We start from the raw sequence: 27,683 nt of genomic DNA on the forward strand, positions 1-27,683 counted from the left end.
TTTTAGATAATCTTTTAATATAGTCTATCCTTATTTTTCTTTCTAATTCTCTTCTTCATTGTTCCATTCATGGAAAGACCTCTGTTCTTGTCCAGTAGTATCTAAATGTGATGCTGTTGGTGTTGGTGTTGGTCCTGACACTGTTGCTGAGGCTAATCCAGATCCTGATGCTAATCTTGATCCTGGCGCTAATCTTGATCCTGATGCTAATGCGGATCCTGATGCTAATCTTGATCCTGATGCTAATCTTGATCCTGATGCAAATACAGATCCTGATCCTGGTGCTTCTTCTATGGTTCTCACTGAACCTTGAGAGCTTGACTGTTCTTCTTTGGAGCTCTTACCAACTTTTGACACCCAGAATGCTTTTACAGCTGCCCTGATATGAAAATAATAATTGAACTAAAATGTAAATTTAAGTAGATTTACATTCCCTTACACAGAACATACTATATCATGTCCCTTCCTATCAGTAATCTATGGTACTGCTTTGCAGACTACTTCTTTTGAAGCTACTCTAGTAGAAAGAGAAGCTGTCAGATATACTGACCAATAGCAACATAAATATCCCAGTGTTGAAAAATTAAATTATCTCATCTGAGTGTCAGGTTTGCAGTTAGTAGTACGATACTCTGCTCAAAGAACACAAAAATCACATTTGTATGCTGTCCACCTACCAGTGAAGAATTATGAAGATTAATGCAAAGATCACACCAACACAAACAATAACTCCAGTTATCAGGACAAACACCAGAACTGTATCTGTGTCTGGTCTCCTTAATCTTCTTGTTTCCAATTCTAAAGAGAAGAAATACCTTGATTATTAGTGCTCCAACATCTTGTTGAACAGGATGTTAAATGGAAGGAAAATAACTGAAACGAAATAGGGCCTGATTCTCCATTGCCTTAAACCGTGGGTAACCAGTTAGACCTGTGAAAAAATGAGTCCAAATCAGAATAGCAGTATTTTACACCCACTTTGCACAGGTGTAAGTATAGAAGATGAAAGGCAATGGAAAACCAGACACATAATGCCTTTAAAAAGCCTAGGAGTGGTAAGGGACAGCAAATTACATTAGAGCTTGCAATGCAATACAGTGGAAAGAAATCAGAACCCAAATCAATTATGAGCTGTATCCAAAGAGGCATCCCATCACAAGCAGATTAGATACATGGTAGTCCTTCTCTATACAGCCCTAGTAAGATTACACATAGTTTCGCACACATCAATATCAAAAAGATGGTAACAAACTGGAGGGAATTAGGAGCAGCACAAATTATTAAAGTTATTAAAAGCCTGAGATTAGGAAAAAATCTGGTGTTATGAAAAGAATTAGTAAAATAGTCATATTTTGCTTTTTAGAAATTTTTTTATAACTTTTGAATAGATTAAGGTAAAGGTAGGTGTATTGTATAAATTTAACAAATTAAAAAATAAATAAATTAAATCATTTGCTGAGATTGTAAATTCTTCAGGGCATAGATTGTCTCTTTGTTCTGTGTTTGTGCAATGCCTAGTACAATGAGCCCTGATCCATGGCTGGGGGTCCTAGGAGCATACAAATAAATAATAGTAATAATTAAACAATAATAAAACAGAAGATGTTAACTGTATTGTATTTGAAGCATGAAGCATGCAGAGGAATTGTTTTGGGTTGACCAAAGAGGTATAACTAGATGTAATAGGATGAAATTGAGCAAGGCAAAACTTAGGATATCAGAAAATATTTCTTAATAATGCATTGTAAAACTCCAGAACAATCTTCTAAGGGAAGTATTGGCAACCCCATTACCTGAGACATTTTATAAGATACCAGACAAAACACTTGAGAATAAACTATAAGAAACAATCCAACATTGGTAGAAGACATGCAAGATAACCTAGTAAGTCTTTTCCATCTAATTTATGAGATTCAATTGTCACAGTGTGAAGAAAAATGTTTGGTGGACAAACACGATCAGCTCTATTCAGAAATGTTGATAAGTGTCCAATAACAATCCAAGTTCCTGAAATGTAATACACCTGCCTCTGATCACTCCAGATTCAACAATCTACATACACTGTGTTTCCTCTCAGGTGTGCACCTGCGCGACCGCACACGAGGCCATCAAGGGGCACGTAGAAGCGACACAGGTGCACACACAAGTGAGCGGGGAGAATGTGGAGGGTGAGGGCAGTGGGGTGAGGTGATGGTGGGTTCGGGGAGCTTAGGGTGTGCAGAGCGAGGGGGGGAGAAATGCCTCTCTCCCCCGGCCGGGGTTGCGGCGGGGACGGAAAAGGCGCCTCTCTTCCCTGGCCCCAGCTCCGGCCGGGGCTGTGGTGGGGACAAGAGATGCGCCTCTCCCCCGGCCAGGGCTGCGGAGGGGAGAGATGTGTGTGTGTGACTCTCTCTCTCACACACACACACAATGTGTGTCTCGCACACACACACATACACACAGTCTTTCACACTCACCTCCCCACACATACTTGTATTACTGTTGTTGTTGTTGTTACTTCTTGATACTTCCCGCAATGCACATATATTCTCTGTAATTTTATTCTTTCAGAGTGCTATTTTATTTTTTTGATTAGTCTATGCATTTCATAATTTTTATTTCTCTCTTATGCTTAAATTTAATTCTTAGAGTAGTGAGTTCTAAAATGCCTAACCTGTCGTGGCTGGAGTAATTATCCCTATGGTAACTTTTTTAAAATATATATTATATCAAGATTTTTTGTTTCTACTGGTGGCGCACATCCACACATTACCTTGATATCGGTGCACATAAAAAAATTCATTCCGCCCAGGGGTGGAAAAAATTAGAGGGAACATTGTACATATAGAAGCAAATTTTAATTTCAGATTGATTTCTATCTGGCAACATATATGTTAAAAGCACAGGGTGTGATCCTGACATTTACTGCTATGCAAAATTCCCACGGTGATTGCAGGAATTCGATAGCATCACTTGAGTATTAATGGGCCCTCCAGTCCATTTTCTTGCATCACAGCAGTAATGATTTCATTATTCCTAAATCATAGATCATTCTTATAATCCCCATGGGCTTTCTGCATGATACAGGGTTGACAGGGATGATCACTAGACTGGTTGACAATTCCAAAAATAACTGTTCTGCATATAGGAATTGTCAGATAAGGTTAAACTAACTAACTGCTTTTAGGCAGTTTCATTTTAAATGCTGGACTGTGACATTTTAGAATGATATAGGGGGGAATATTAATTAAAAATAACTTCAATTTTGCTATTTAATTAATTTAGATTTTTTATTTCACTGCTTAGTAATACGTGATTATGATGCTCTAAGGATCTCTCTATTTGCAGGCTGCAACAGGGGAATCTGCTAATGAGAAGTAGGAAGTATCTCATAGTTCATCCAGTATTGATCCATTCACCTTTGCTTCGTATGGCAGATCCATATAATCCAGAACTAGAGTAGTCTATGAGACAACCTTATAACACAAGCAGAGATGCCTTTAAGGCTATCACATATGATTAAAATAAAAGCAGAGCAGAGAGAAATGTGAATGTCCAATCAAGCATTTTACTCTGAGGAAATAGTGATTCAGGCATCACAAAAAGCACTTTAAAAGTATTTTAAAGCAATACAACTGGCTTGATTCTATACTCATCACTCAGACAAAACTTCAATTACAATCAGTGAGAGTTTTGCCAAAATGAGCAGTGCAGGACATGGCTCAGTATGTCTTTGATCCACTGATTCAGCCAGTGTAATATCTATTCCAGTCATTCTGAAAAAAATTAATTTGTTTATTAAAAATAGAGATAGGAGAATATTCTTTAAAATGCTCTAATGGCAATACTCTAGTAAAACATCTTAGAAGCTTAGTGTCAAATAGCTCCACTCCTGTCAATTTATATTTCATAAGTTTCCAACCTTTACACAGCCACGTTTTCAATGTAGCTGTTGATTCTTTGATCATGCTTTTCTGGACTGAAAGAGGAATGTGTGGTAAATTTAAGTGAAACTTCTTGTTTTGTTTGTTTGTATTAAATAAGAAAGTGAGTTGTGCACAAGTCAGTGTAGCCCCAAACCAATACAAACGTTTTTGGAAGATATTTTAGGAATTTCTGTAAAAATCAGATTCTGTACAAATTAACCAACACTTTAATTTTATATGCAGTATGAAAGAGCAACATATTATGAGTAACTGAATACTCAGGGCCAAACACTTCTCTGACCCAAAGTTCATTGAAGTCCATGGGAGTCTTTCCATTCACCTCAAAGGGATTTGGATTAGACCCTTAGTTAGACCAGTGCAACCATCATTCCGTTGAAAAAGAGTCACACCCATATAGCTGAGAGGAATCTGGTATCTAGGGGACAGACCATGGCTTGCCTCTGCACAGATATGGGGAGGGAAGGACAGGAACGATCCTTCTATTGTTCCATGAGGTGCAAACCACTCCAAAAGGAAAGGGGACGAGGAAGGGATATGGCCCATCCTCCCTTCATACCAACTATCAGAGCTAGACAGCCACAAAAGGTAGTGCACTCTGCACCCTGTTGAGGTGTGACATGAGGGTGTACTCCCAGTGTGCACTGAGGAGCTCTGGGAGTACCTGAACAATGCCTCTCTGGGCTCCTAGTAGTACGATGCTTCTCTGGACTGCCCACCATGTGCATCTGTGCATTAACAGCACAATCTGCCTCTTAATCTATTAAAAATTAAATAGGCTACACCCAAAAATATGTTGTCACTGCTAGTTTTTCTCTCCAGAAAATATCAGTGATATAAAGTTTTATCCATACACTTTTAAATGATGTAATTTATTCAGTCACTTCTTTGTAAAGAATAGATTAATAATTACATAAATTACACACATCAACCCTGGAGCACTTGCTCTTCCACCCCAACTTCTAACCAAAGAAAACCCATCAAATGAGAATGTTACTCACCCTGTGTAGTAACTGAGGTTCTTCAAGATGTGTGTCCCTATGAGTGCTCCACTTGTAGGTGTGGCAGCAGCCCCTGCTCCTGGGTTCGGAGATCTTCATCAGCAGTGCCCATCGGACCGCACATGCACATACACACCCCCTCACGCTATGAACAGGACATATTTATAGTGCTGTGCGATCTGATCACCCCCACTTCCTTCTCTGCCACAGAGCGTATATTTTTTTGGCTCCAAAGCAGAGAGGGGAGGGCAAGTAATGAACACCCCCAGGGACACACATCTCGAAGAACCTCGAAGAACAGGTTAAGTAACCTTATCTTCTTCTTGGAGTGATGTCCCTGTGGGTGCTCCACTTATAAGTGACTAGAAAGCAGGGCCCCTAATTGGAAGGCTGGGGCTTCAGAGCAACATTTACTGTCGATGATAGGACTGCATATCCTAGGAAAATGTCTGCTGTGGCATCATGCCTAATAGCATAGTGATGGGCAAACGTGTGTTTGATGCCCATGTGGTTGCTTTGCAAATTTCAGCAATGGGGATATTATTGAGAAAGGCTATCAAGGTGGATAATGAATGTGTGGAATGTGCTCTGATTGTGGTAGGATGTTGTCTATTGTGGAGTTCATAAGATAAAGGTATACACTGCAAAATCCATTTTGAAAGGCGTTGCTTAGATATAGCTGTGCCTCTAGCTCTTTTGGTGGTGGAGAGGAATAATCATGGTGATTTTCGGAAAGGTTTAGTCCTGTCCAAGTAAAACACTAATGCTCGTCTCACGTCCAGTCTGTGTAGAGCTGCCTCCTGTTGATTACTGTGAGGCTTCGGGAAGAAGCAAGGAAGGTGTATAGGTTGGTTGAGATGGATAGATGTTGGAACCTTAGGTAGAAATCTCGGGTGTGGGAGTAGTGTAACTTTGTCCTTGTAGAATAGTGTGTATGGTGGTGTAGCGGGGTGGTCATCCCGCTCCAGCCCTGAAGGGGTTAAAGCAGCCCTGGAGTGGGCTGTGGCTGGAAAAAGCTGGGCTGATTGGAGAAGCACCAACAGCTGAGGCCAAACCCCAATCAGGCAATGGCTGGCCCTATAAGAGGGCTGAGGGCCAGAGGCTGAAGACACACTCTCTCTCTAGCCTTTTGAGAGAGAAGGACTTGGCTGCCTGGGAGCTGAGAAGGGTACCTGAGGTGGAGCAGTGCTGCGGAAGGGCAGAAGGAGCTGGAAGCTGGGAGCTCCAGCCTAGTAAAACCCCAGGCTGCAGGCCTTGTTAAAGGCCTACAAGAGGTACCGGGGCTGCAGAGGGGCAGCCCAGAGATAGGCAGAGGCATCTGGTCCAACCCCCCTTGCCGATGATGAGTGGTTTATAGACTGCACTCTGCCCCAGGGAGCGGGGGCTAGATGATGACTGGCAATAGCCACTGAGGCAAGGTGGGGATAGGAGGTTGGGAGTTCCCCTGGAAGGGAAGACCCAGAGTGAGGGGGTACCTTGGTGGGCAGAACCCCTGGGCAAACGGCACCGGGGTCTGGGAAGGACATGGGGCCAGTGGCAGGCGAGACACCAGCCTGCAGAGGGTGCTCCAGAGGCTGGAGAGCTAATTCCCTGGACAACCAGCAGGGAGCTCCGCAGCAGTGAGTCATCGCTGTGCCGCAGGTGGACATGCCATAAGGGCCATAATTTCACCAACTCGTCAGGTGGAAGTGATGGTGACAAGGAAGGTCATTTTCATTGATAGACGCACATAAGAATAGGTTGCCATTGGTTCATATAGGGGTCTAGTCAGAGAAGGTAGGACAAGGACAAGATCCCAGGCAGGGGTTGGGTCTCCTATGTGGGGATAAAAGTTATAGAGACTCTTCAGAGGCGTTTGGTGAGCAGGTGTGACATGGATAAGAATTTGTAGAGGTTGTGTTTGTGGGGGAGATATACTGTACAGAGCCATGCCTGAAGAGATCACACATGGAGTCTTGTGTGCCTGACCCTGAAATTGGCCACTGCTATGTAGCCTAGAAGTTGCAGGCAGGTTCTGGCAGAGATCTGGGGGCAGACCCATACGTTGGATACCAGATCTACAATAGCCAAGAATCTGTGAGGTGGTAGGAAGGCTCTAGCTTATGTGGCTTCCCCAACTGTGAGCCAATGAATTCCAGTTATTGCACCAGCATTAAAGTGGACTTTTCTAAGTTCACAAGGAGGTCTAACTTCATGAACAGACCAATTGTTACATGGACAGCTCAGAGAATGTCGGTCTCGGATGGGGCCTTGAGGAGATAGTCATCCAAGTATGGAAAGATGTTTCCTTGTTTCCTCAGGTAAGTAACGACTACTGCAAGGACCTTGGAGAACACCCAAGATGCCGTGAATATGAAATATTAATATGAAAGTATACGTCTTGGAGGTCGAGGGCCAAGAACTAGTCCCTCTGTTCCAGTGCTAGGATAATAGTGGAGAGGGGAACCGTCTTGAAGCATTGCAGTTTGACTAACTTGTTTAGATTGTGAAGGTCTAGGATGGGTCACCAGCTGCCAGATTTCTTCTGGATCAGAAAATAGTGTGAGTAGAAACCCTGTCCCATGTGCTGGGAAGGGACCAGTTCTATGGGTCCCAGTTGCAGATGATTTATTTCCCCCCAAAGAATGGAATCGTGAGAGGGGTCCCTGAAGAGGGATAGCGTATGGGGTGGCGGGGCAGGATGGATAGAACAGGGATGGAGTATCCTTTCTTGATTATCTCTAGAACCATCTTGTCTGATGTGATTAATTTCCAAGATGAGAAAAACTGAGTTAGTTGATTGCCAAACTGGTGGAATATTGAAGATGGTGGGAATGACCGGAAGAGGGGCAGGCTTCTTGGGGCCTCGACCACACCTTCACAATTGTTGCTTCGGTGGGGGTTTGTAACAGATAGCCCACTCCTCAAGGGGCTATGTTTATTAGGAGGCCTTTGTCTTCAGTGCTAGGTGTCATAGTGCTGTTGAGGGATGTACTGCGTGGTCGGGATTGCGGGGGGAGATGATACTTCCCCGAGCGTCTCTTTGGTGGTGGTGTATAAATGCCGAGAGGTCGGAGTGTAGCTCGGGAGTCTTTAAGGGAGGGCAGAGAATTCTCCATGCATTCCGAGAATAGTTTCTGGCCCTCAAAAGGTAAGTCCTCTACTGTGGTTTGTACCTCCTTAGGAAAACTTGAGAGGTGAAGCCATGATGCATGCCTCATTACCATAGCAGTCGCAATGGATCAGGCAGCAGTGTCTGCAGAGTCTAACAAGGCTTGTAGAGTTGTACGGGGTAGAAAGGTGTCCTTCCGATATTAAGGACTGGAATTGCTCTTCCTTAGCGTAGTTTAGGTAATTGTATTTAGCCATGAGAGCTTCATAAATAGAGAATCAAAATTGGAGCATGGCTGACAAATATGCTTTGAGTCCAAATAAGTTTAAGTGTATCCAGTCCCTGTCTGGATGACTAGAATGGGATTGGTATTGATGGCCTTTCTCTTGCACAGCACTGACCACCAAAGAATTTGGGGTGGGGTGCGAGACTAGAAATTCCACATCCTTCACCAGAACATAATATTTTTTGTTGGTGTGTTTGCAGGTCGGAGGGATGGACGCCAGGGTCTGCCAGAGCACCTTCACAGGGTGGAGAAGAACCTCATTGATCGGTAGTGCAATCTTGGAGAAAGAGGATGTGTGAAGCATATCAAGCAGCTTATGCTGCTGATCCTTGACTTCCTCCAAAGGGATCTGTAGGGAGTCTGCAATCCTGTGGAATAAGTCCTGAAAAAATTCCTGAAGTCGTTGGCAGATGTAGAAGGTTGAGGCATAATAACCTCATCAGGAGAGGACAAGGAAAAATGTAGTGTTGATGTGGCCTCCTCCTCCTGTTCTTCCGCTTCAGTTGGTACCAGCATGGTTTCAACCTCCAGAGGGCAAGAGACCGATGGTGAAGGGAGAGCTATAGGTCTCAGGCTTTGCTTTTTAGGAGGTTCCCAAACTGTGCCTTGCACATGGCCCAAGAGTCCCAATATGGCCAGTATGGAGGGAGTGGAACATGTGGCTGCATCCATGGTGGTCCATGCCAAGATTGTGGACCAGATGTGAATTGTGGGTAGTGAGGATGAGCAGGTGTGATTTGCCTGGTAGACGAGGGAGCAATTGAGCCCTTCTCTTCCTCCTCCTCATCACGGCGGAAGGGAGGTGCCATCCTTGGCAGAGAAAGATAGAAGTGTTGTGAGTCCGGAAAGGAGGGTGGAAGTGGGGGGAGGTCAAAGGAGTGGAGACTCAGGAGTGTCAGATACCAGCAGGTCTTTAGGGTATATAAAGTCTTGTGGAGGGGGAAAAAGCATCATTAGTGCCGGAGTGACTCAATGCTGAAGAAAGAGTGTATCCCCTGAAGTGTCCATAGATGGTGCCAATGATTTGGCCAATGCTGGTAACTTGGCTGGTGCTTTGGCCAGTGCAGATGATTTCAGTAGGGCTTGCTCGGTATTGACTCTCTTGTCGGTGTCCGAAAGGATGCCAGTGCCATCATTTTTGTTGGTGCTATAGCTCCTGAAGTCGGCCTGTCTCATTCCCCAGAGCTGGGAAACAGTGCCAAGGGCTGTAGGTCTGCTAGGTTAGGGTCTTTAGACCATTTCTTTGCATCAGTACCAAAGGTACTCGGATGGGCCCTGGAATTGTGTCCCCTGCCAAACGATGTTGAGGCAACAAACCTTGCCGGGGAGGATGTGCCTCAAGGTGTGAGGAGGGAGCCCATTTCTTTTCATCTGAGTGAAAAACAAAAGACTTTCTTTTCAAGGGACATGGGAGTGAGTATCGGCAAACAACCTGGCAGAGAGTGAGGGACTCTCCGGGGAAAAGTCTGGGCCCGGGTCTGATGCCAGTTGCAGCAATTTCTCCATGAGGACAAGTTTTAATCTAATGTCCCGGTCTTTTCTGGCTCCGGGTTTCAGGCCAAGGCAGCGGGAACACTTTTGTGCGATGTGTCCCTCTTCCAGATAGCGAATGTACTGCAGATGTCCATCCATTACTGAGATGGTAGCCTCACAAGAAAAGCACCTCTTAAACCCCGGGGATTTGGCCACAAAGGTGAAGGAAAAAGGCTTCCCAGTTGGAAAGGGTGGGAAGAGGGGAAATGGAAACCTAAGCTATGAAATAACTGTGAAGGTAAACTTAAAACAAAAAATATATTTTTTTTAGATAGAAGAAAGAAAGGAGACCAAGAAAATACTAACTATATTACACTAACAGGTGAGGCACTATCTAGTGAGGAAAATAGGAGAAATAGGCTCTGCTGCGGATTCCGTCCCAGACCAAAGGCGATAGAGATGGAACAGGGCGGTCAGACTGCACAGCGCTATATATACGTCCCTCTCACAGCGTGGGGTGGGCATGTGAAGTCCAACAGGCACTGCTGATGAAGATCTCTGATCCCAGGCGCAGGAGGGGCTGCCACACCTACAAGTGGAGCACCCATAGGAACATCATTCTAAGAACTGCCACGGCACTTTTTCCCCCAAATTTTTTTCAGTGAGTTGGAGCTGTTCCTAGAGCATGATGTTGTAGATGAAGATGATAAAACAGTATTCTCTCTATAAACAGAATGCTTGACCATTTGTTTACACACTTCAGCAGCATATATGCACTATTTTCACTTAATTTCAGACCCAGCTTTCTAAGTATATATTGTTTGTTTTGAGAAAGTTACATTAGATAGGAATGCACTTTTTACTCCCTAGTCAGACTTTTTGTACATATGTACTACTGGTGCACATATCTTTGTTCCCCTTGTGGATCATCTGCAAGACTCTTCACATATTAAAAATGCATGTGCATGTCCAGATGTGGGAACAGACTCTCTTTCTCTCTCTCTCTCACACACACAAAGACCAGGAATTCCAAATATGGTCACTGGGATTCCCTATTTCATTACTATATAATGCAAAAAAACCTCATAATACGTAATATGTCCTTTGTAGAGTAGTCTGTTAGAAAGAGGCAGCCTCTGCCTGAATAGGAAGTGAACTGAACTCATGAGAAATGGTCTACAGAAGTGCCTCAGCACAACCTACTGTCCACGTGGGTGATGTGCCATTTCTGATGCCTGACAAGCTGCTGCCTCCACCTCCTCCACTGCTGGTGCCAATAAACACACTCACTAGGGTGATGGAACAAGGGGCACAGTCTGGATCTTGGCAGACTGGCTCCCTTCACATGGCACCATGAGGAGAATCATTCTCTATCTTCACCCCTTCCCCCGCAAAATCCTCCCTCCCTACAGAACTATAATTAGAAAACATGAATAAACTGCCTTATGGCACTGGAGTCTTCAAAAGCAACTTAACAACATAACAGGAAGGAGTATGAACAAAATGCTTTACTGTATCTCATGGTAGTGATTTGGTAAGAGGGACATATGGAAAATTCATCTACTAATGGGTGGGTTTTTTCTTGCAATGGACATAATAATGTTTACTGAAGGAAAAACAAGTAATGGTTTTCTTTCCCCAGGATGCTACAAAAGAAGAATAGCACCAATCCGTCTGGAACTGTCTTGAAAATAAAGGAGAAAAGCACATTTGTGATGACAGCTCATTGTGAAAAAGCATTATTATTGTTCAATAGAAGGTCAGTGAGAAGTATGGCAATCTGAGTAATTGCAAATGAAAGCTCTCTATAGGCAGCTTTACATTACACCAGGTTCTTCCACATAGCCACTTGGAATAGGTGTGTGAACAGCTCCTACAGGTCTCTTCCTGCACTTTTGCAAAATGTGTACAGTACTTCTTCCACCTTCCTAAGACATATCCTAAAATTTGAAGTGGAAAAGATCATGCTGCAGGTTTTAAACAAGAAAATTCTTATACCTGAATGGGGCCAAATTCTCAGCTGGTGTAAATCAGTGTTCTCTCTATGTCTTCCAATAGAGCTATGCCTATTTGCACTAGCTGAGAATTTGGCTGTAATGTTCGAATTACACAAGCATACAAGTCAAAAAGAGGGAAAAGAGAGTGAAGTGAGGGAGTGAGGCCAGAACAAACAAGTTTTCCTCTTACCTGTTCGTTTTGTTTTTTATACCTGGTGATCAGCACAAGGTTTTCCTTTCCCTGGCAGTAACAAGAAGGAAACCCAACCAACCAAGCTGAAGCATTTCCACTCCCCTTCCCCAGCCTTGCAGCTCATTCTCCATTTCTCTAGAGGAAGTGGAAGGAATTGGAAAACACCCATTATGATCCTATTCACTTCTCTCCAAGAACACATCTGGATCCTCTCGGGGAAAAGCCACTCTGAGTACCCACTGAACAAAGTTGTGTCGGTCAAAACCAGACCCTTCAGTTGGCAGTGCTTCTGATAAGTGTGCACAGATCACCAGAAAGCCACATGACACAGATCATCTACTTAGGCTTCACCTCTTTCTACCTAAAAAAAGGTGACTACTTGGGTAGAATGTGCTCTGATCCTAGCCACACAAGGCACTTCTGGTATTCTGTATGATTCCTGATCTACTTTGCAATGGCAATCCCTGCTTGGGGCCCTTAAAAAGAACAAAGGGCCCAATCCAGTGCGCTCTAAAGTTTATGGGAACCCAGGACACCCATTGATTTTAATGGGAATTGGCTCAGGCCCAAAGAAAGTCAGCTTTCTAAAGGGTTCTGTTTTCAACGCAAGCCTTAAGAGTGCTCTGTAGATATAGGGTATGCCAAATGTTCCCTTTCCTAGTCTTACATTGCTGACAAAAACTGGGCAAGAAAATATCTTGATTGATATGAAAAGGCAAAAGCATTGTGGGAAGAAAACTAGGGAAGGTGCAAAGAACCCTATATCTGTGGAACAGCATATAAGGTAACAATCTAGAAGGTGTTGAAATCACCCTTCTAGTGGCCATTACCACAGCAAGGAAGACTACATAGAAACTTAAATTCTGTGGATTCAAATGCCTCGAAGGGAAGGTGAGAAATCATAGGAAGTAACTCTAGGAGATACGGAACAAGGCCCACTGTGATCCTAAGTAAAACTGATCCACTGGGACAAAATCAGCCTGAGACCCTTCCCCTAGTGCCAATTCCATTCTGGTCTGAAACCCTTATAGTTAAATATGGATGCTGAAAAGAAGGGTTTGGCCTTGTAATTGACCTTGAAAAATGACCAATTCTGTGCCTTGTACCTCCTCATTCCCCATCCCCTCCAAAAAATTTGCTTTTAAGGCTCTACCTCACTGGAGATTAACAGATGGCAAAGGAAAGGATCCACTCTGAGGAGAAAGGTTTAGATTTTCTGGAATAGGCAGAGATACCTTCTTGTTTAAGGGGTCTGGTAAAGTAATGCCTAAACTCTCTGCAAAATATGTTTTCAACTTTGGAGTCGGAGAGTATTAGCATTCTAAGATGTGAAGTAACATTCCCCCCCTCCAGAGTTTGAGCAACAGAGCTCTGTAAACTATCAGAGAAGAGCTAAGAATGTCTGCATTTAAACACAGGGAATCCTGTGGCATATCTCTACAGCTTTTAACAGCAAAAGGGACCTTTCAAAAGTTCTGATCCCCCTGGACACGTACATGAAGAAATCCTGATCTTGCTGGATCTCAGAAAGCCAACCATCAGCAGATCTGGACACACAAGAAAAAGGTCTCCGTAGAACTGTATAACTCACAATCAATTATTTTACTGATGATCTCTTCCACCTTCAATTTTTTAGGTCTGCATGCACATTAGGGGAAGTAAGCCACTCATCTGAAAATCCGCTGGCAGTCTGTATAGCTTTAGAGCAGATCTAAAGGAAACCAGTTTGGCACTGAGCATAACACAGGCTTTTTTCATTGTCTTCCAAAGAATGGAACTGGATTCTTTTTCTCCAAGGAACAGAGGTAGTAGATCTTGGAGACAAGCTTTGCTGAGAATCTTATAATTGCATAGCCAAACCAATAATTTCTGAATAGATACTCGTAATCCTTGTGAGACATTCTGCTGGATGGACCTCAGCCTAGCCCTCATTCAGTAAACAACTTAATCACGTGTTTAAGTTCAAGCATGACTCCAAGTCAATGGGACTACTTGAGTGCTTAAACCTAAACACATGATTAAGTGCTGTGTTGATCAGGGTCAAAGGAAACCACTCATTCCTACAAACAGATTTCAGAGTTTGAATACTGATAGAGAGAATATAACCTGATAAAGCCAGAGCTCTGGAAGTTTTGCAGGAGCCAGATGGATTTAAGAATGCAAAAACAAATTCCTGGACACTCTGCAGAAGAAAACAGAAGAGACCTACCTATGTGAGCAGAATTCCTTCCTGAATTAAATGTTGCTTCAGATGGACATTAAACCATGGGGGAGTAGAAAATTAAGGGACTTTGAGAGGTTTCCAGTTCCATGCCTTCTCCTCTACAGTGTTTATTTGGATAATTCAATCTTGGTGGCAGCACACTTTTAAACCAGACTCTTTTCATTCTCCTCAATAAAATAGTCCTCCATGGCTCTAGGTCCATCTGAATCCATATTTTTTTCAGGCAGGGACTCTGTCCACATAAGGTCCCTTCTCTTTTCTACTGATTGGGAAGGCTGGAGTCTCCAGCAGGCCTCTCAGAATCTGAAAGGCAAACGGGACCACTGTTTTCTCTCCTGACAATGCAAGCAAAAATTACCTGCAGTAGAAGAGGGAAGAAAGCTGTTGCAGATTAACCATTTTATGAAATCTTTTTTTTAATTTTAAGCTTTTCTAAATCCAGCATGCATAATAAAATTCAAGATGGCAGCTAAATGTGTTAAAATTCAAAAGGTTGCCTTCCTACTTCTGCACTGCACTGGGGAATTTAACAGGGGAGCTGAGAAGCAGAGAACAAGGTGCCACCAACTGGAGTACAGCTGCTTCCATTTAACTAGTTGCCTTTCCTGCTTTTTTGCTAGCAGTGAGAGAAGACACCTGTGATCTGTGCAGATTGACCAAGCCCTAGTAACAAATTAACAGGACAAAGAGAAATAATTTATTTTAACCTATAAATTTAAGAAATTACTTATTGCTACCATCAAAACCTCATAGTTTCCATAGCCGTGTTTTCTTTTATATTCATCTTTTATTGATAAGCATTTCTATGGCACTCATCATTATAGTATGTAAGCACCGGTTCTGATACTAAGGTGAGGTACAGTCCCATGAAGGCTTATAGCTACTCATTAAACACAAGCAAATATCTTGTAAAAGGTTTAAAAGCTACTATGGACTTACCAGCTGTTGTATATACTGTATATTTTACAGAGGCAACTATCTCATTATTTTCTTTTGTGTCACACTGGAAAGCTACTGGATGAGTATCCCTGTGTACCTCCAGAATAGCCGAATCATTAGGAAGAATCAGTGATTGCTATCCATATTAAAAAAAAAAAGACAAAATGAATTTTTTTTTCAAATAGCTTTATAAAGGGGAAATGCTCTATATCAAAGTCACATAGAAAACTGGTTATTCTACTCGAGCACTTCTCAATCAGTTCCATACCAGGGTCCCTCCCTCACTATCCAAAACCCCATCACATCTAGGCAGGACACCTCTCCTATTCACCAAAGGAGTAGGGCAGTGTGGTTATGTCCCACTGACACTTGTTCACATCCTCCAGGTTGACAACCCAAGTTCTAAGAACATAAGAATGGCCATACTGGGTCAGGCCAATAGTCCATCTAGACCGGTAACCTGTCTTCTGACAGTGGCCAATGCCAATGAACAGAACAGGAAAATTATTGAGTGATCCATCCCGTCCTCCACTCCCAGCTTCTGGCAATTAGAGGCTAGGGACACCCAGAGCATGGGGTTGCATCCCTGACCATCATGGGTATTAGCTATTGAAGCATCTATCCTTCATGAACTTATCTAATTCTTTTTTGACCCCCATTACAGTTCTGATCTTTACAACACCCCCTGGCAACAAGTTCCACAGGTTGACTGTGCACTATGTGTTTGTTTTAAACCTACTGCCTATTAATTTCATTGGGTGACTCCTGGTTCTCATGTTATGTGAAGGCATAAATAACAATTCCTTATCCACTTTCTCCACAACAGTCGAGATTTTATTGACCTCTATGATATCCCCTCTTAGTCATTTCTTTTCCAAACTGAGAAGTCCCAGTCTTTTTAATCTCTCCTCATATGGAACCTGTTCCATACCCTTAATAATTTCTGTTGCCCTTCTCTGTACTTTCTCTGCTTCTAATATATCTTGTTTGAGATGGGTGCCCAGAACTGCACGCAGTATACAAGGTGTGGGTGTATCATGGATTTCTATACTTGCACTATGATATTTTCTGTTTTATTATCTATCCTTTTCCTAATGGTTCCACACATTCTGTTCACTTTTTTGACTGCTGCTGCACATTGAGCAGATGTTTTCAGAGCACTATCCACAATGACTCCAAGATCTCTTTGTTGAGTGGTAGCAGCTAATTTAGAGCCTATCATTTGTATGTATAGTTGGGATTATGTTTTCTAATGTGCATTACTTTGCATTTATTTACTCAAGAACAAAAAAGGTTACCTTCTAAAATACATTACAGAACGTATTGCTTACTTTAAACGAAGGAAAATTGGAGCTCTACAAAGTAGTGGGGCACACAAGCTCTTGTGCCATCTGACTGTCAAAGAAAAACTGTAGAGATCTCATTTGTATTATGATAGCAAAGAAAAGAATTAAACCAGGAGTTTGTATGAGATTGTTGAAGCAGCTGGTAAAAGTACTGAATATATCATTCTCCTGCACAAGGTGAGGTTCAGTTGCTCACCTGGTCTGGAATTAACATTTTCCAAAGGTATGTAAATCGATTCTCTGGAGGTATAAAAATACATGGTATCTTCACAGTTGCAAGGCTTTCAGAAATTGGTCTACCCCCTGTGGAAGAAAATTTTAATAGATACATCAAAAACTGTCTAAAATACCTCTGTATGTACCATACATTTCATAATTTACCTAATCAAGGAATGTTATTTTGAAATTGTTCTTTCAATTAAAACCATTTAAAACTTCTGCAGTTTGGCTTAATATTTAGAACTACATACATATCTACAAAATAGAAAATAAGTGCAGAAAAATGTACTTTACAGTGACTTAAAATCAAACACACATCAGTACAGAAATGAGTTTTGAAATGTTACTAGATTGCCTAACAGGGTAATTGGAGAATGGGATGCAATAATTTCATTCCACTTCTACTACACAGAATAAGGATGTTTCCCTTGAATAAACACATTCACTCTAAATTCCTATATCATAGTATTCTACTTACATCCACAATCTACTGGTCCTCTGCATTCCTCTACACGAACAATACATTTTGTTTCGCTTCCAGGGCACCCGTTGGTTAATAAAACTTCTCGAATGCCAATACCTTTGCAAAAAAAAAATAAAAAATATGTTTTAGTTTCCATTTCTTCTTTTTCTTCCAACATTTTTTGCCTTCTCCCTCTTTATACTGGATGCTAAACTAATTTATCTACCATACATCCAGAGAAACAGATCCTCTCAGAGCTTCTGCCAAGGCTATCCCATATTTGTGCTTAAGATTTGGCTGACAACACTTACTTCTGCCCACTTTCATCACCTAAGGTCCTGTAAAGCATACAGATCCTCAGAGTCAATATGTCACATTCTTAAAAAGTCATTCTTAATATACTCCTTTTAGAAGAATTCAAAATACAATTAAATTCTCCAGATTATCCAAACAGCATGTGGGACACGGATTTTGTTTGGATAATCAAGAACCATCCAGGCACCAGTAGCGGGGTGGCCTCCCCTGAGACTGAGGGCTCGGCCTCCTTCTTCTCTTTGCAGTCTTGGCTGGGGGTCTCTGCTCTGTCCCACCAGGACTACAGGTTCCCCACCCACCCATCTCACACCTTGTGCCTGCAGGGATTGGGTTTCACTGGGCCTGCAGCAGCAAAGGGACCTCTCTCTGCAGCACTGCAGTCACAGCCCTACTCACTCACTCTCATGACAGTGGGGTTGCAAAGGACTCCCTGTGCTGCCGCAGGAGTCATTCACCAGCAGAGTCACCTCCCCTGCAGACAGGAGCTAGTCCTACTACACCTCCTAATAGTCCTGGCTGGGGTCTCTACTCTATTATATGAACCTCCACATTACTGAACCCCTTTCTCATCCCCTGCATAAGATACATGCTACAGAGGGCATGTATTTCCTGTATCTCATGCTGGGGGACAAGGAAGGGATTCAGATAATGCAAAGGTTTGGATAATCGGGTTTTGGATAAACAGAAATATACTGTATACTGCTAAAAAACAAAACAGCGAATCAAACATCAAAGCTGACTAGCAGTATTCATGAACATGGCCTTTCAGTGCCCAAGTCAGCTGGTGCTGGGAGCATGGTAGAGATAGCCTTCCCACTCTGACCCTGACCCTGCAGTGTACTGGGCACCTTTAATTCCCACTGATGTCAACAGGGATTGAGTGTGCTAAGCACCTTATAGAATAGGATCCTCTTAGAAGAAGGAGAGCCTTGAATCACTTAACAGTAACCAGTATTGGCTGGCTAAGGAACAACACTGACAGGCTCTGAAGTGGATCCCATTCAGACCTCCTCATTTTGACCCTCATAACTCCACCTAAGTCATGGAGGGTCCCACTGAAGATAAGGAGGGGAAGTAGGCAATCATAAATATTGAAGGTTAAGGGAAATGTCTGTATAAAATTCAATTAAATAAAATGTATTTACTCTCAAACATCAGTATTTCAATGGGAACACTGCCTCATTTTAACCATTACAAATTCAAAACAAATGCTATATTTATTTTTGCCAAACAATGTGTACACAGTTCACTGAAATGACATAGGGTGTGGGGGTGGAGGGAATAGTATGTTTAGGCCCAGTAAACACTGAAGAAATTGCCATTATTCTAGCAGCATGTTGTTTACTAAACTGCAGGGGCATGGGAAAAGGGGAGTTAAAACCCTCCTGCAGTATGATAAATGGGAAATTGATTTGAATGCTGAATTAACCCCACTGATGTGAAGAATAATTTGTTGTGATGTATCTGCTTCCTTTAAATGTGTATGATACACACTGATAGATATTAGAATATTTCACGGATGACATATAGCTCATGAAACAATACTTCAAGTGACAGAGAGAGACAACAACACTTACTGAAGCCGTCACAAAACAGGGATCATTCTCCACTGCTGAGAATGTCTCATCTCAAGGATGCAGAGACAGAGGTGTAAATGACAATGAACTGACACTTTTATTAAAGACATTCCTCTTACTTTAGAACTAGGTCTTTTTGTTGTCTGGCTGTCTGGGAAAACAGGGGAGAGGGTGTGGGGGGGTGAGCAGAAAACCTATGAACATCAAAATGGCTGGTTTGAAAAAATCCGGATGCTGAGCTAACTGTGGTCATGTTTAGTAGGAAAGAACATGCCTGTTTTAACTACCTGAATATTAAAACTGTGGCACCCTATCAAAGTCAAAGAGTTGACTAAAAGAACCCCATCCTGAGACCTGTAGGGCATTTCAGTACTCCCCTGCCTCTCCATTTTGACCAGTTTTGTCTTCTATTCCCAGAAAACTTGTTTCCCTTTTCCCCTCCCTATTAGCAGCTGCCAACTCTGCAGAAGTTAATCTACTGCAATACTCTGTCAAATGAAGTCTTATTTTAAAGAGTTATTCAAATTAACTCGGATGGAAACGTGGTCATGTTAAATTAGAAAGATTAGAAACATGGAACTTGAAAAAATGCAAGTTAATAATACAGCTGGGAAAAATAATACAAAAAGTAAATATCAATGGGAAGGAAAATACAAATGATGAAAGAGACCTAGGGGTAATAGTAGACAGAAAAATTAGACATCAATTTATTGGGACATGGCAGCAAAAAAGACTAATGCAGAATTGACCAAAATATTAACGAGCATCATTATTATGAAGAAATAAGGCTTTATGATTTCTCTATAAGCTGTGGTATAACCACATCAGGAATATTGAATTCTTGCCACAACATTACCAGAAAGATATTGAGAAACTGGAGGCAGTTCAAACAGCAACCAAAATTACTGAGGGATGTAGGGATGAATTTATAAATAAAGATTAAGAAAGTTAAATGTGTATAGTTTGGCTGGATGGACTAGAGGGAATACCTTTCAACCTGCCAACATCCAACTATTGGAGCTAATGAGTGACCGAGACCCAAAATGAGGGACACAAAATAATATCCAAATTCAAAATGATGGGGAATGGCCTTTAGTGTAAATAATCCTTCGTCCAACCTCTAACTGATGATTATTTATTTAAGATTTAAATAATTGACATCAATAAAAGTGAAGGGACATCACATTTGTTGGGAACACAGGTAACTTTGGGACTAAACTGAGTTAAATCCCTCAAATGGAGGGACTTCTGAGCGGTCCACTGAAGAGGTGGGCCATGATAACAGTCTCTAAATATCTTAAGGGTGCAAGCATGGAAGAAAATTAGATTTAGGATGGCTCATAATGAGGGGAAGTGAGGTGTATAACCAGCAGTAAATGACAAAATTAAGAAAGGGAATAATTAAACTGAATGTCAGAAAAAAAGACGTTTTGAGATCAAGATGTATTAGCGTGTGGAATAGTTTCCCAAGAGCAGTAGTGGAAGCCCCATCATTTGCAACATTCAGAACTAGTTAGGAAAAAAATACTAGAGAATGTAATGTATGAAATAATACCATATTGGCTTGGGAATAGACTAATTGATTTGAAAGTTGCTGGTTCCCCTCCTCCCTTCTTGTTTCCAGGTACTATGATACTATGAGAGACAGATTCTGTTCAAAACAATTTCAATACTATTTCTGAAACTTCTGCTAAATGGGTGTTTTCTAAGCAATGAGGTGCCACTCCATTCCGGCCCCTATTACCACCCTAATACCACAGATGTCTTCTTTGCAATATGTCAAGTTTTCACCAGATGGGTGAAGCAAAAATTCTGAGATTCTATGTGCTGAATTTTCATCCTATCTTTCTCCAGGATACCTCTTCTTTCCATGACATAGTTTATAAATTATATAAATGTGGAATATAGAATAGACTACTGCAGATGAGCAGTTTTTTGATAGCGCTGGCAATACTGTATGTGGGAAGACATCTGTGAGATGCATCAGAAGATCTTTCATCTTCTGAACATCTCACAGATGTTCACAAATAGAGAAAATTGTTACTTTGGTGAAGGCAGCTCATGTGCCAATAAATGTAGGGAACTGGTTTAAAATAGGAGCTTGCAGGCTGTGAAATTAATAAAACAACAGATCTGACCTAAACTTCTAATGACAATCAGCTTGATTGTTTTTGTTAATTATAGTTATTGGAAATTGAAATCAATGAGAGGTGAAGGAGAGCAAGCAAATTACACCTGCTAAATTGCTACAGCTAGCACTTTTTTCCCAAAAACAAATTACAATATGCTTTATTCATCTGCTTTGCTACTTACCACACGTCACTGTGCACATTCCAAATTCTACTTCCTTGGATACTGTAGCATTCAAACCTAAACACAAAGTCTGAAGTTACATTTCTAATATGACACCTTCTTGGAGGGTGTGTGGGGGAGCGGGGAGGAATACCCAATTACCAGGAAATTCACTTCTTGAAGTCTTCCCTAGTCCTTTTCAGAAAACCAAGTGCAAATAACTAATATTTAAATCTTAATCTCATTATTGAGAAAATATTATGCTTTTTCCTTATAAGTCAACCTACTATGTTAAATTAGTTTACTGAAGTGGTTCTCAAACTTTTGTATTGGTGATCCCTTTCACACAGCAAGCCTTTGAGTGTGACCCCCCCTTATAAATTAAAAACACTTTTTTTATATTTAGCACTATTATAAATGCTGGAGGTGAAGCGGGTTTTAGGGTGGAGGCTGACAGCTTGCAACCCCCTCCCCACATAGTAACCTGTGATCCCCTGAGGGGTCAAGACCCCCAGTTTGAGAACCACTGATTTACTGAATTCCTTGAGAAGTAAAAATATGCATAATATAGGTCTTCCCTTAAAAGAGTTAAGCAAAATTCTCTATAAACAATATTTCAATCAACTCATTTCCTAGTTCTTTCTGGCAAATGCAAGCCTTCCCACATGATTTTTTTTCCCCATCACACTTTAAGGTCAGCTTTAGACAGCTAGCACAAGCAATGAATCAACCAGGTACAGTCTTCTAATTAACTACTGTGGTTTTAACCACTATGATTTGGCTTCTTCCATTTTTCTGGTACTTCTCAGGCTAGGAAATGGGTTTCACAAATTATGCAGTAGCAAAAGGTTCACATCTCCATCTGGGATTCAAATATGGATGATATATTTTATTAATATTAGCATGCAAGTTGAATGTGTATAAGGATGCTAAGAAAAAGTAACTGATCAATAGAGGAATTAAACAACTTTATGCAGTGTCTTTGAAAATAATTAATTAAACAGGCAATAAGTCTTTTTAATCTTCTAAAATGCAAAGGGACAAAGACGATTTATTATGGCTGTTTTACAAGTCTACATAATCAGTCTATCCTACTCCAAATATGTTGTTATGATAATAAATACCATAAATGCAAAGTTTACTTTTTCTATTCCTCATTTTTTTGTTTTGGAATCTCTTCTTCACAAAATGTTATGTTAATTCAGTAATGCAAGTTTATATTTCTCTTCCTTTAAGCTGTTAAAACTTTACATAACATTTCTGTGGTTGAAAAATGAGTGGGTCCTTTCCACTAGCAGTCAGTGATACACAAATATAAAATAGCCTTCCTTACTCTACAGTAAGGGATTAACACTACAGTGGTAGTAGGAGGCATAAATTGATATCAAACTCTTATAACCTCTTTTCCAACATTATTCATGAAACTTCATAATTCTACACTTGTGCTATTCCTGTCACTATGACTTTGTGATTTATTTCAATATATAAGCTGTGCTAATCAGAACACCCTTTTAGTACATGTACAACAGTATTTAAAGAATAATTTCACAATTTAGTTCATTATTATTAACTCTCTCAAACCAGAAAGGGAGGAATTTACAAAAAAAATAGATTCTGTCAGTATCACCTCATGCAAAATCATGTGAAAACAGAGAGATGGTCCATAACTTAAGACACCATGCCTTCAGTGCCTTGCCTCCCCCCCCACCTCATTTAAATCTGTGGGATATTAGCTCAAGAGCTTTGGCTAATCTCAACCACCACAGAATAATAGAAAGGGAGAGGAGATTTCCAAGATCCCATCTACAATACTAATGTAAACATGTTTAAATGTGGCTGTGATCAACCCATATTATAAAATGGTTTATTCTCGTTCATAGGGACAGAAATAAAACATGTTAGAGAACTGGGAAAACTGGAGGGCAGATCCTCGGCTGGTGTACATTGGCATAGTTCTATTGATTTCAATGGAGCCATGACAATTTACACTAGCTGAGGAACCGCCACAAGGGGTAAAAGACTCGCGGCACACTCGCCAGGTCAGCTGACGCAGGCTTGCAGGGCTCAGGCTGTGGGGCTAAAAATGCTCTGTAGATGCTCAAGCTCAGGCTGGAGCCCAAGCTCTGGGCCCCTCCCCCCTCACCCACAGTGTGAGCTAGAGTCAGCTGACTGGGGCCAGCTGCAGGTTTTTTATCCAAGGTGTCTACCCCAGAGTCTACGTATTACAGTCGTCCAATCTAGAGATGACCAGATCTGGCAACTGTGGCAAGGTGTGATCACATCTGAAAGGAGAGGTTGCAATCTCCCATCCAAATACAAATGAAAAAATGGATTTTGGTCACTGCTTGGTTTAAGAGCAGCCAGGGACCCAACAGATTCAGAGATTACTAACAAAAGGTGAGCAACCTTACTACCCAAAGCAAGCAAACTTCCTCTAACTATGGGGCAGATATCAACTATGCTATCCTCTCAGGAGGCTTCCCTCAATCCAGTAGCATCATTATAAAACATATTATGACTCTTTCGTCGCAAACTTAAGCAAGCTAAGCAGTCATGGGGTAAGAGAGAAGGTCCTCTCGTGGATCAGTAACTGGTTAAAAGATAGGAAACAAAGGGTAGAAATCAATGGTCAGTTTTCACAATGGAGAGAGGTAAACAGTGGGGTCCCCCAAGGATCTGTCCTGGGACCAGTACTATTCAACATATTCATAAATTATCTGGACAAGGCAATGAACAGAAATGTGGCAAAATTTGCAATGGATTACTCAAGATAGTCAAGTCCAAAGATGACTCCGAAGCTTTACAAAGGGATCTCATTAAACTGGGTGACCGTGCAAGAAAATGGCAGACAAAATTCAATGCTGATAAATGCAAAGTAATTCACATTGGAAAACAATCCCAATTATACATACAAAATGATGGGATCTAAATTAGCTGTTACCACTCAAGAAAGATCTTGGAGTCATAGTAGACATTTTTCTGAAAACATCTGCTGAATGTGCAGTAGCAGTCATAAAAGCTAACAGAATGTTAGGAACCATTAGGAACGGGATAGATAATAAAACAGAAAATACCAGAATGCCACTACAGAAATCCATGTTACACCCACACCTTGAATACTGCATGCAGTTCTGGTCACCCCAGCTCAAAAAAGATATATTGGAATCAGAAAAAAATACACAGAAGGGCAATAAAAAGGATTAGGGGGATGAAACAGCTTCCATACGAGGAGAAATTAAAAAAACTGGGATTGTTCAGTTCAGAAAAGAGATGATTGGGGGGGGTATAATAGAGGTCTATAAAATCATGAATGGCGTGGAGAAAGTGAATAGCGAAGTGTTATTTACCCCTTCACATAACACATAACACATAACACATAACACAGGAACTAGGGGTCATTCGATGAAATGAATAAGCAGAAGGTTCAAAACAAAAATAGGAAGTACATCTTCACACAACACACAGTCAACCTGTGGAACTTGTTGCCATTGTCTGTTGTGAAGGCCAAAAGTATGCCTGCGTTCAAAAAAGAATTAGATAAGTTCATGGAGGATGGGTTCATCAATAGCTATTAATCAAGATGGTCAGGGATGCAATCCCATGCACTGGGCATCCCTAAACCTTCAATTGCCAGAAGCTTGGACTGGACAATTGGGGATGGATCACTCAAAATTGCCATGTTCTGTTCATTCCCTCTGAAGCATCTGGCACTGGCCACTGTCTGAAGACAGGATACTGGTCTAAATGAACCTTTGGTCTGACTTGAAATGGTCATTCTTATGTTTTTAAACTTACAATGGTGATTTGTTCATAAGAGATGAATAACCCTCAATCAAAAAAAGGATTTTTTTATTTTCAAATACTATTCCAACTAAACTTTTAAACATATTTAGACACTGAAAACTGATTGATTCTAAATTAGCATGCCAATCAGAAATAATTGACAATGGACTCAATCCTGCTGTCAGTGAATTTGGAAAAAAAAAAAAAAGCCAAGAAAAACAAAAACCAATAAAATCTTTAAGGGGAACAGGAGCAGACGTAATAATATAATACTGTACATATCATTGTTATGATGCAATCTCACCTCTTTTTTTTCTTGAATTTCCTCCCTAGATTTTTTAAACCAATCTAAAATTTGAGAAATCTCCCCAGAAAAAAACCCTATTCTTCCATACATTTATGTATGCCTTTTTCATTTTGTATCAGACACTGATAAATAGGTATAGCATCATTCCTATGCAAAGAGATTTATGTATATAACTTCCACTAGCATTAATAGGAGTTATATGTGTAAATCTCACACAAACTAGATGAGACTATGCTAAAATAATATATATATTTACATTCCAGTCATAGGGCTGAAATTAGTACCAGCAAAGTAAAGACATCTCAGGTTCTTCTCTACATCTGGAATCTGGTAAAAATCATGCAGAGCAGAAACTGTTTCCATTATTTTCTCTTTTCATTACAAGTCACGTCACAGGATGCACATAGTACATTTTGATAAATACTTAAAAATCCTATTTGAGAATGTCAATAGAGGTTGTTCCAAGTCATGCCTGTGAAGTGAACTAATAGAGAAAGTCACTCATTCATGCTTTAAATGTTTTACTGTTATTGTGGCTTATTAGCAATATTTTCCACTACACTGCATGAGGCCTGAGCATCCAGGGGGTAACCTTAACACTCTCATTCCTAGTTCCAGGACTGCTGGAACTCAGGTTTTGTAGTCAAAGCAGCTGGCTGCATTGATCCCTCATGATCCCTGATAGGCAATTTCTGTAATGATACTGAGAGTGGTTACATCTGAGCAGGGAAATGGGATAAACACAGTAGGAAAAATGATGTGGTAGGGAAAAATAAGATAACCCTATCTGGACAAGGAGACAGATGAAATTCTGTAAAAGGAAAAGTCCACTTTCAGATGGCTGAAGGAAGGAATACAATTCATTATGTAGTTGGCCTTGTGCCTAATGACACACTAGTGTTAACTTAGGTGTCTCATTGCTCAATGAACTAACAGACTGTGAGGGAGTTTACGTGTACCCAACACGTTCCTTTAGCCCACACTGTTCAGCTACAAGAATCACAAGTAAATCTAGAATTTCCCTTGCTCCCCCTTTAGGAGGGCCCCTTAGAAACTCTGTGACTTGATAAATCATGAATGAACAAGGACATCTTCCCACTGTTGGCATACGATATGAACTACTCTCCATGCACCAGGGGAGCCAGGCTCCCTCCTGGTGAAGGTAAAGGGGGCCAGGGAGCCTTTCTGCACTTCCCCACTCCTAGCGTTCGCAGGGAAATCCTGCTTGTCCTCAGCACCCAGGGACCATCCCCGCTGCATGGCACCCTCTCACCCTGGTGACCCCATCACCCTGCCTGCCACCCCACAGTCACCCTCTCACCCGCCCTGGTACCCCACTGACAGCCCCCCACCTACCCTGGTACCCTACTGACACTCCCCTCACCTGCCTGGCACCCCATAGACACTCCCCCCTCATACTCTCTAATACCCCTTGACATCCCCTCACCCTGCCTGCAGGGCGGGCTCCAAGCACCAGCCCTCCAAGCATGTGCTTGGGGCGGCACTTGGAGGGGGGCGGCACTCACCCGGGGAGAGCGGGGTCGCGGCCGGGCTCGCCGCCCTCCCCCAGCACTCCGGCAGGGGAGAGCGGGGCCGCAGCCGGGCTCGCCGCCCGCCTCCCAGCGCTCCGGCCGGCTGGGACGAGCGGGGCTGCCCTCCCCCGGCACTCCGGCAGGGGAGAGCGGGGCCGCGGCTGGGCTCTCTGCCCTCCTCCCGGCGCTGCAGCCACCGGGGAGAGCTGAGTCACGGCGGGCTCGCCGCCCTCCCCTGGCGCTTTGGCCGGCCGGGGAGAGCGGGGCCGCAGCCGGGCTCGGCGCCCTCCCCTGCCGCGCTCCCCAGCGGGGGGGCAGCGGGAGGCTTTTTTGCCTGGGGCAGCAAAAAAGCCAGAGCCAGCCCTGCCTGCCTGGCACCCCACAGACCCATCAGCCTGCCTGGCACCCCACAGACACTCCCCCCTCATCCTCTCTAGCACCCCCTGACATCCTCTCACCCTGTCTTGCACTCCACAGACCCCCTCACCCTGCCTGGCACCCCGCTGGCCACCCCACCGCACCCCACCCGGCAGGAACCCGTCGGTCCGGCCCCTCCCCTCACCCGGCTCTAACAGCTGCACTATCGGCTCCACCACCGCTTGCTCCAGGGCAGAGCCGCTGTCGTTCTTGGCGCTCCCGGGCTGCTGGGCCAGCAGGCTCAGGAGCAGCCCCAGGCGCAGGGCGAGGCGCCCCGCGACCCCGGCCGCCCGCAGCCCCATCCT

General features: G+C 42.4%; 1 protein-coding gene across 1 annotated transcript; it reads right to left on the bottom strand.

Annotated features, from left to right (window-relative positions):
• On the bottom strand, positions 1–27,683 carry SPACA1 (sperm acrosome associated 1). Its single transcript, XM_034767013.1, has 7 exons — positions 27,524–27,683; positions 21,361–21,417; positions 17,171–17,272; positions 16,670–16,776; positions 15,128–15,263; positions 678–798; positions 1–379 (listed from the first exon to the last, which is right to left on the bottom strand). The coding sequence occupies exons 1-7, from the start codon at positions 27,678–27,680 to the stop codon at positions 43–45; spliced, it is 1,017 nt and encodes a 338-aa protein (XP_034622904.1). The 5' UTR covers positions 27,681–27,683; the 3' UTR covers positions 1–42.

The sequence above is a fragment of the Trachemys scripta genome, chromosome 3 (genome assembly GCF_013100865.1).
Source record: "Trachemys scripta elegans isolate TJP31775 chromosome 3, CAS_Tse_1.0, whole genome shotgun sequence".
Classification (NCBI taxonomy): Eukaryota; Metazoa; Chordata; order Testudines; family Emydidae; genus Trachemys; species Trachemys scripta.

What these genes read in the sequence shown, in the direction of transcription:
- SPACA1 (XM_034767013.1), bottom strand. Translation starts at nt 27,680, where the DNA reads ATGGGGCTGCGGGCGGCCGGGGTCGCGGGGCGCCTCGCCCTGCGCCTG. An exon ending in AATGTGCACAGTGACGTGTG is followed by an intron (nt 17,273 to 21,360) that starts GTAAGTAGCAAA and finishes TTTTTTGCAAAG; the next exon opens with GTATTGGCATTCGAGAAGTT. An exon ending in AAATGTTAATTCCAGACCAG is followed by an intron (nt 15,264 to 16,669) that starts GTGAGCAACTGA and finishes TAATATGGATAG; the next exon opens with CAATCACTGATTCTTCCTAA.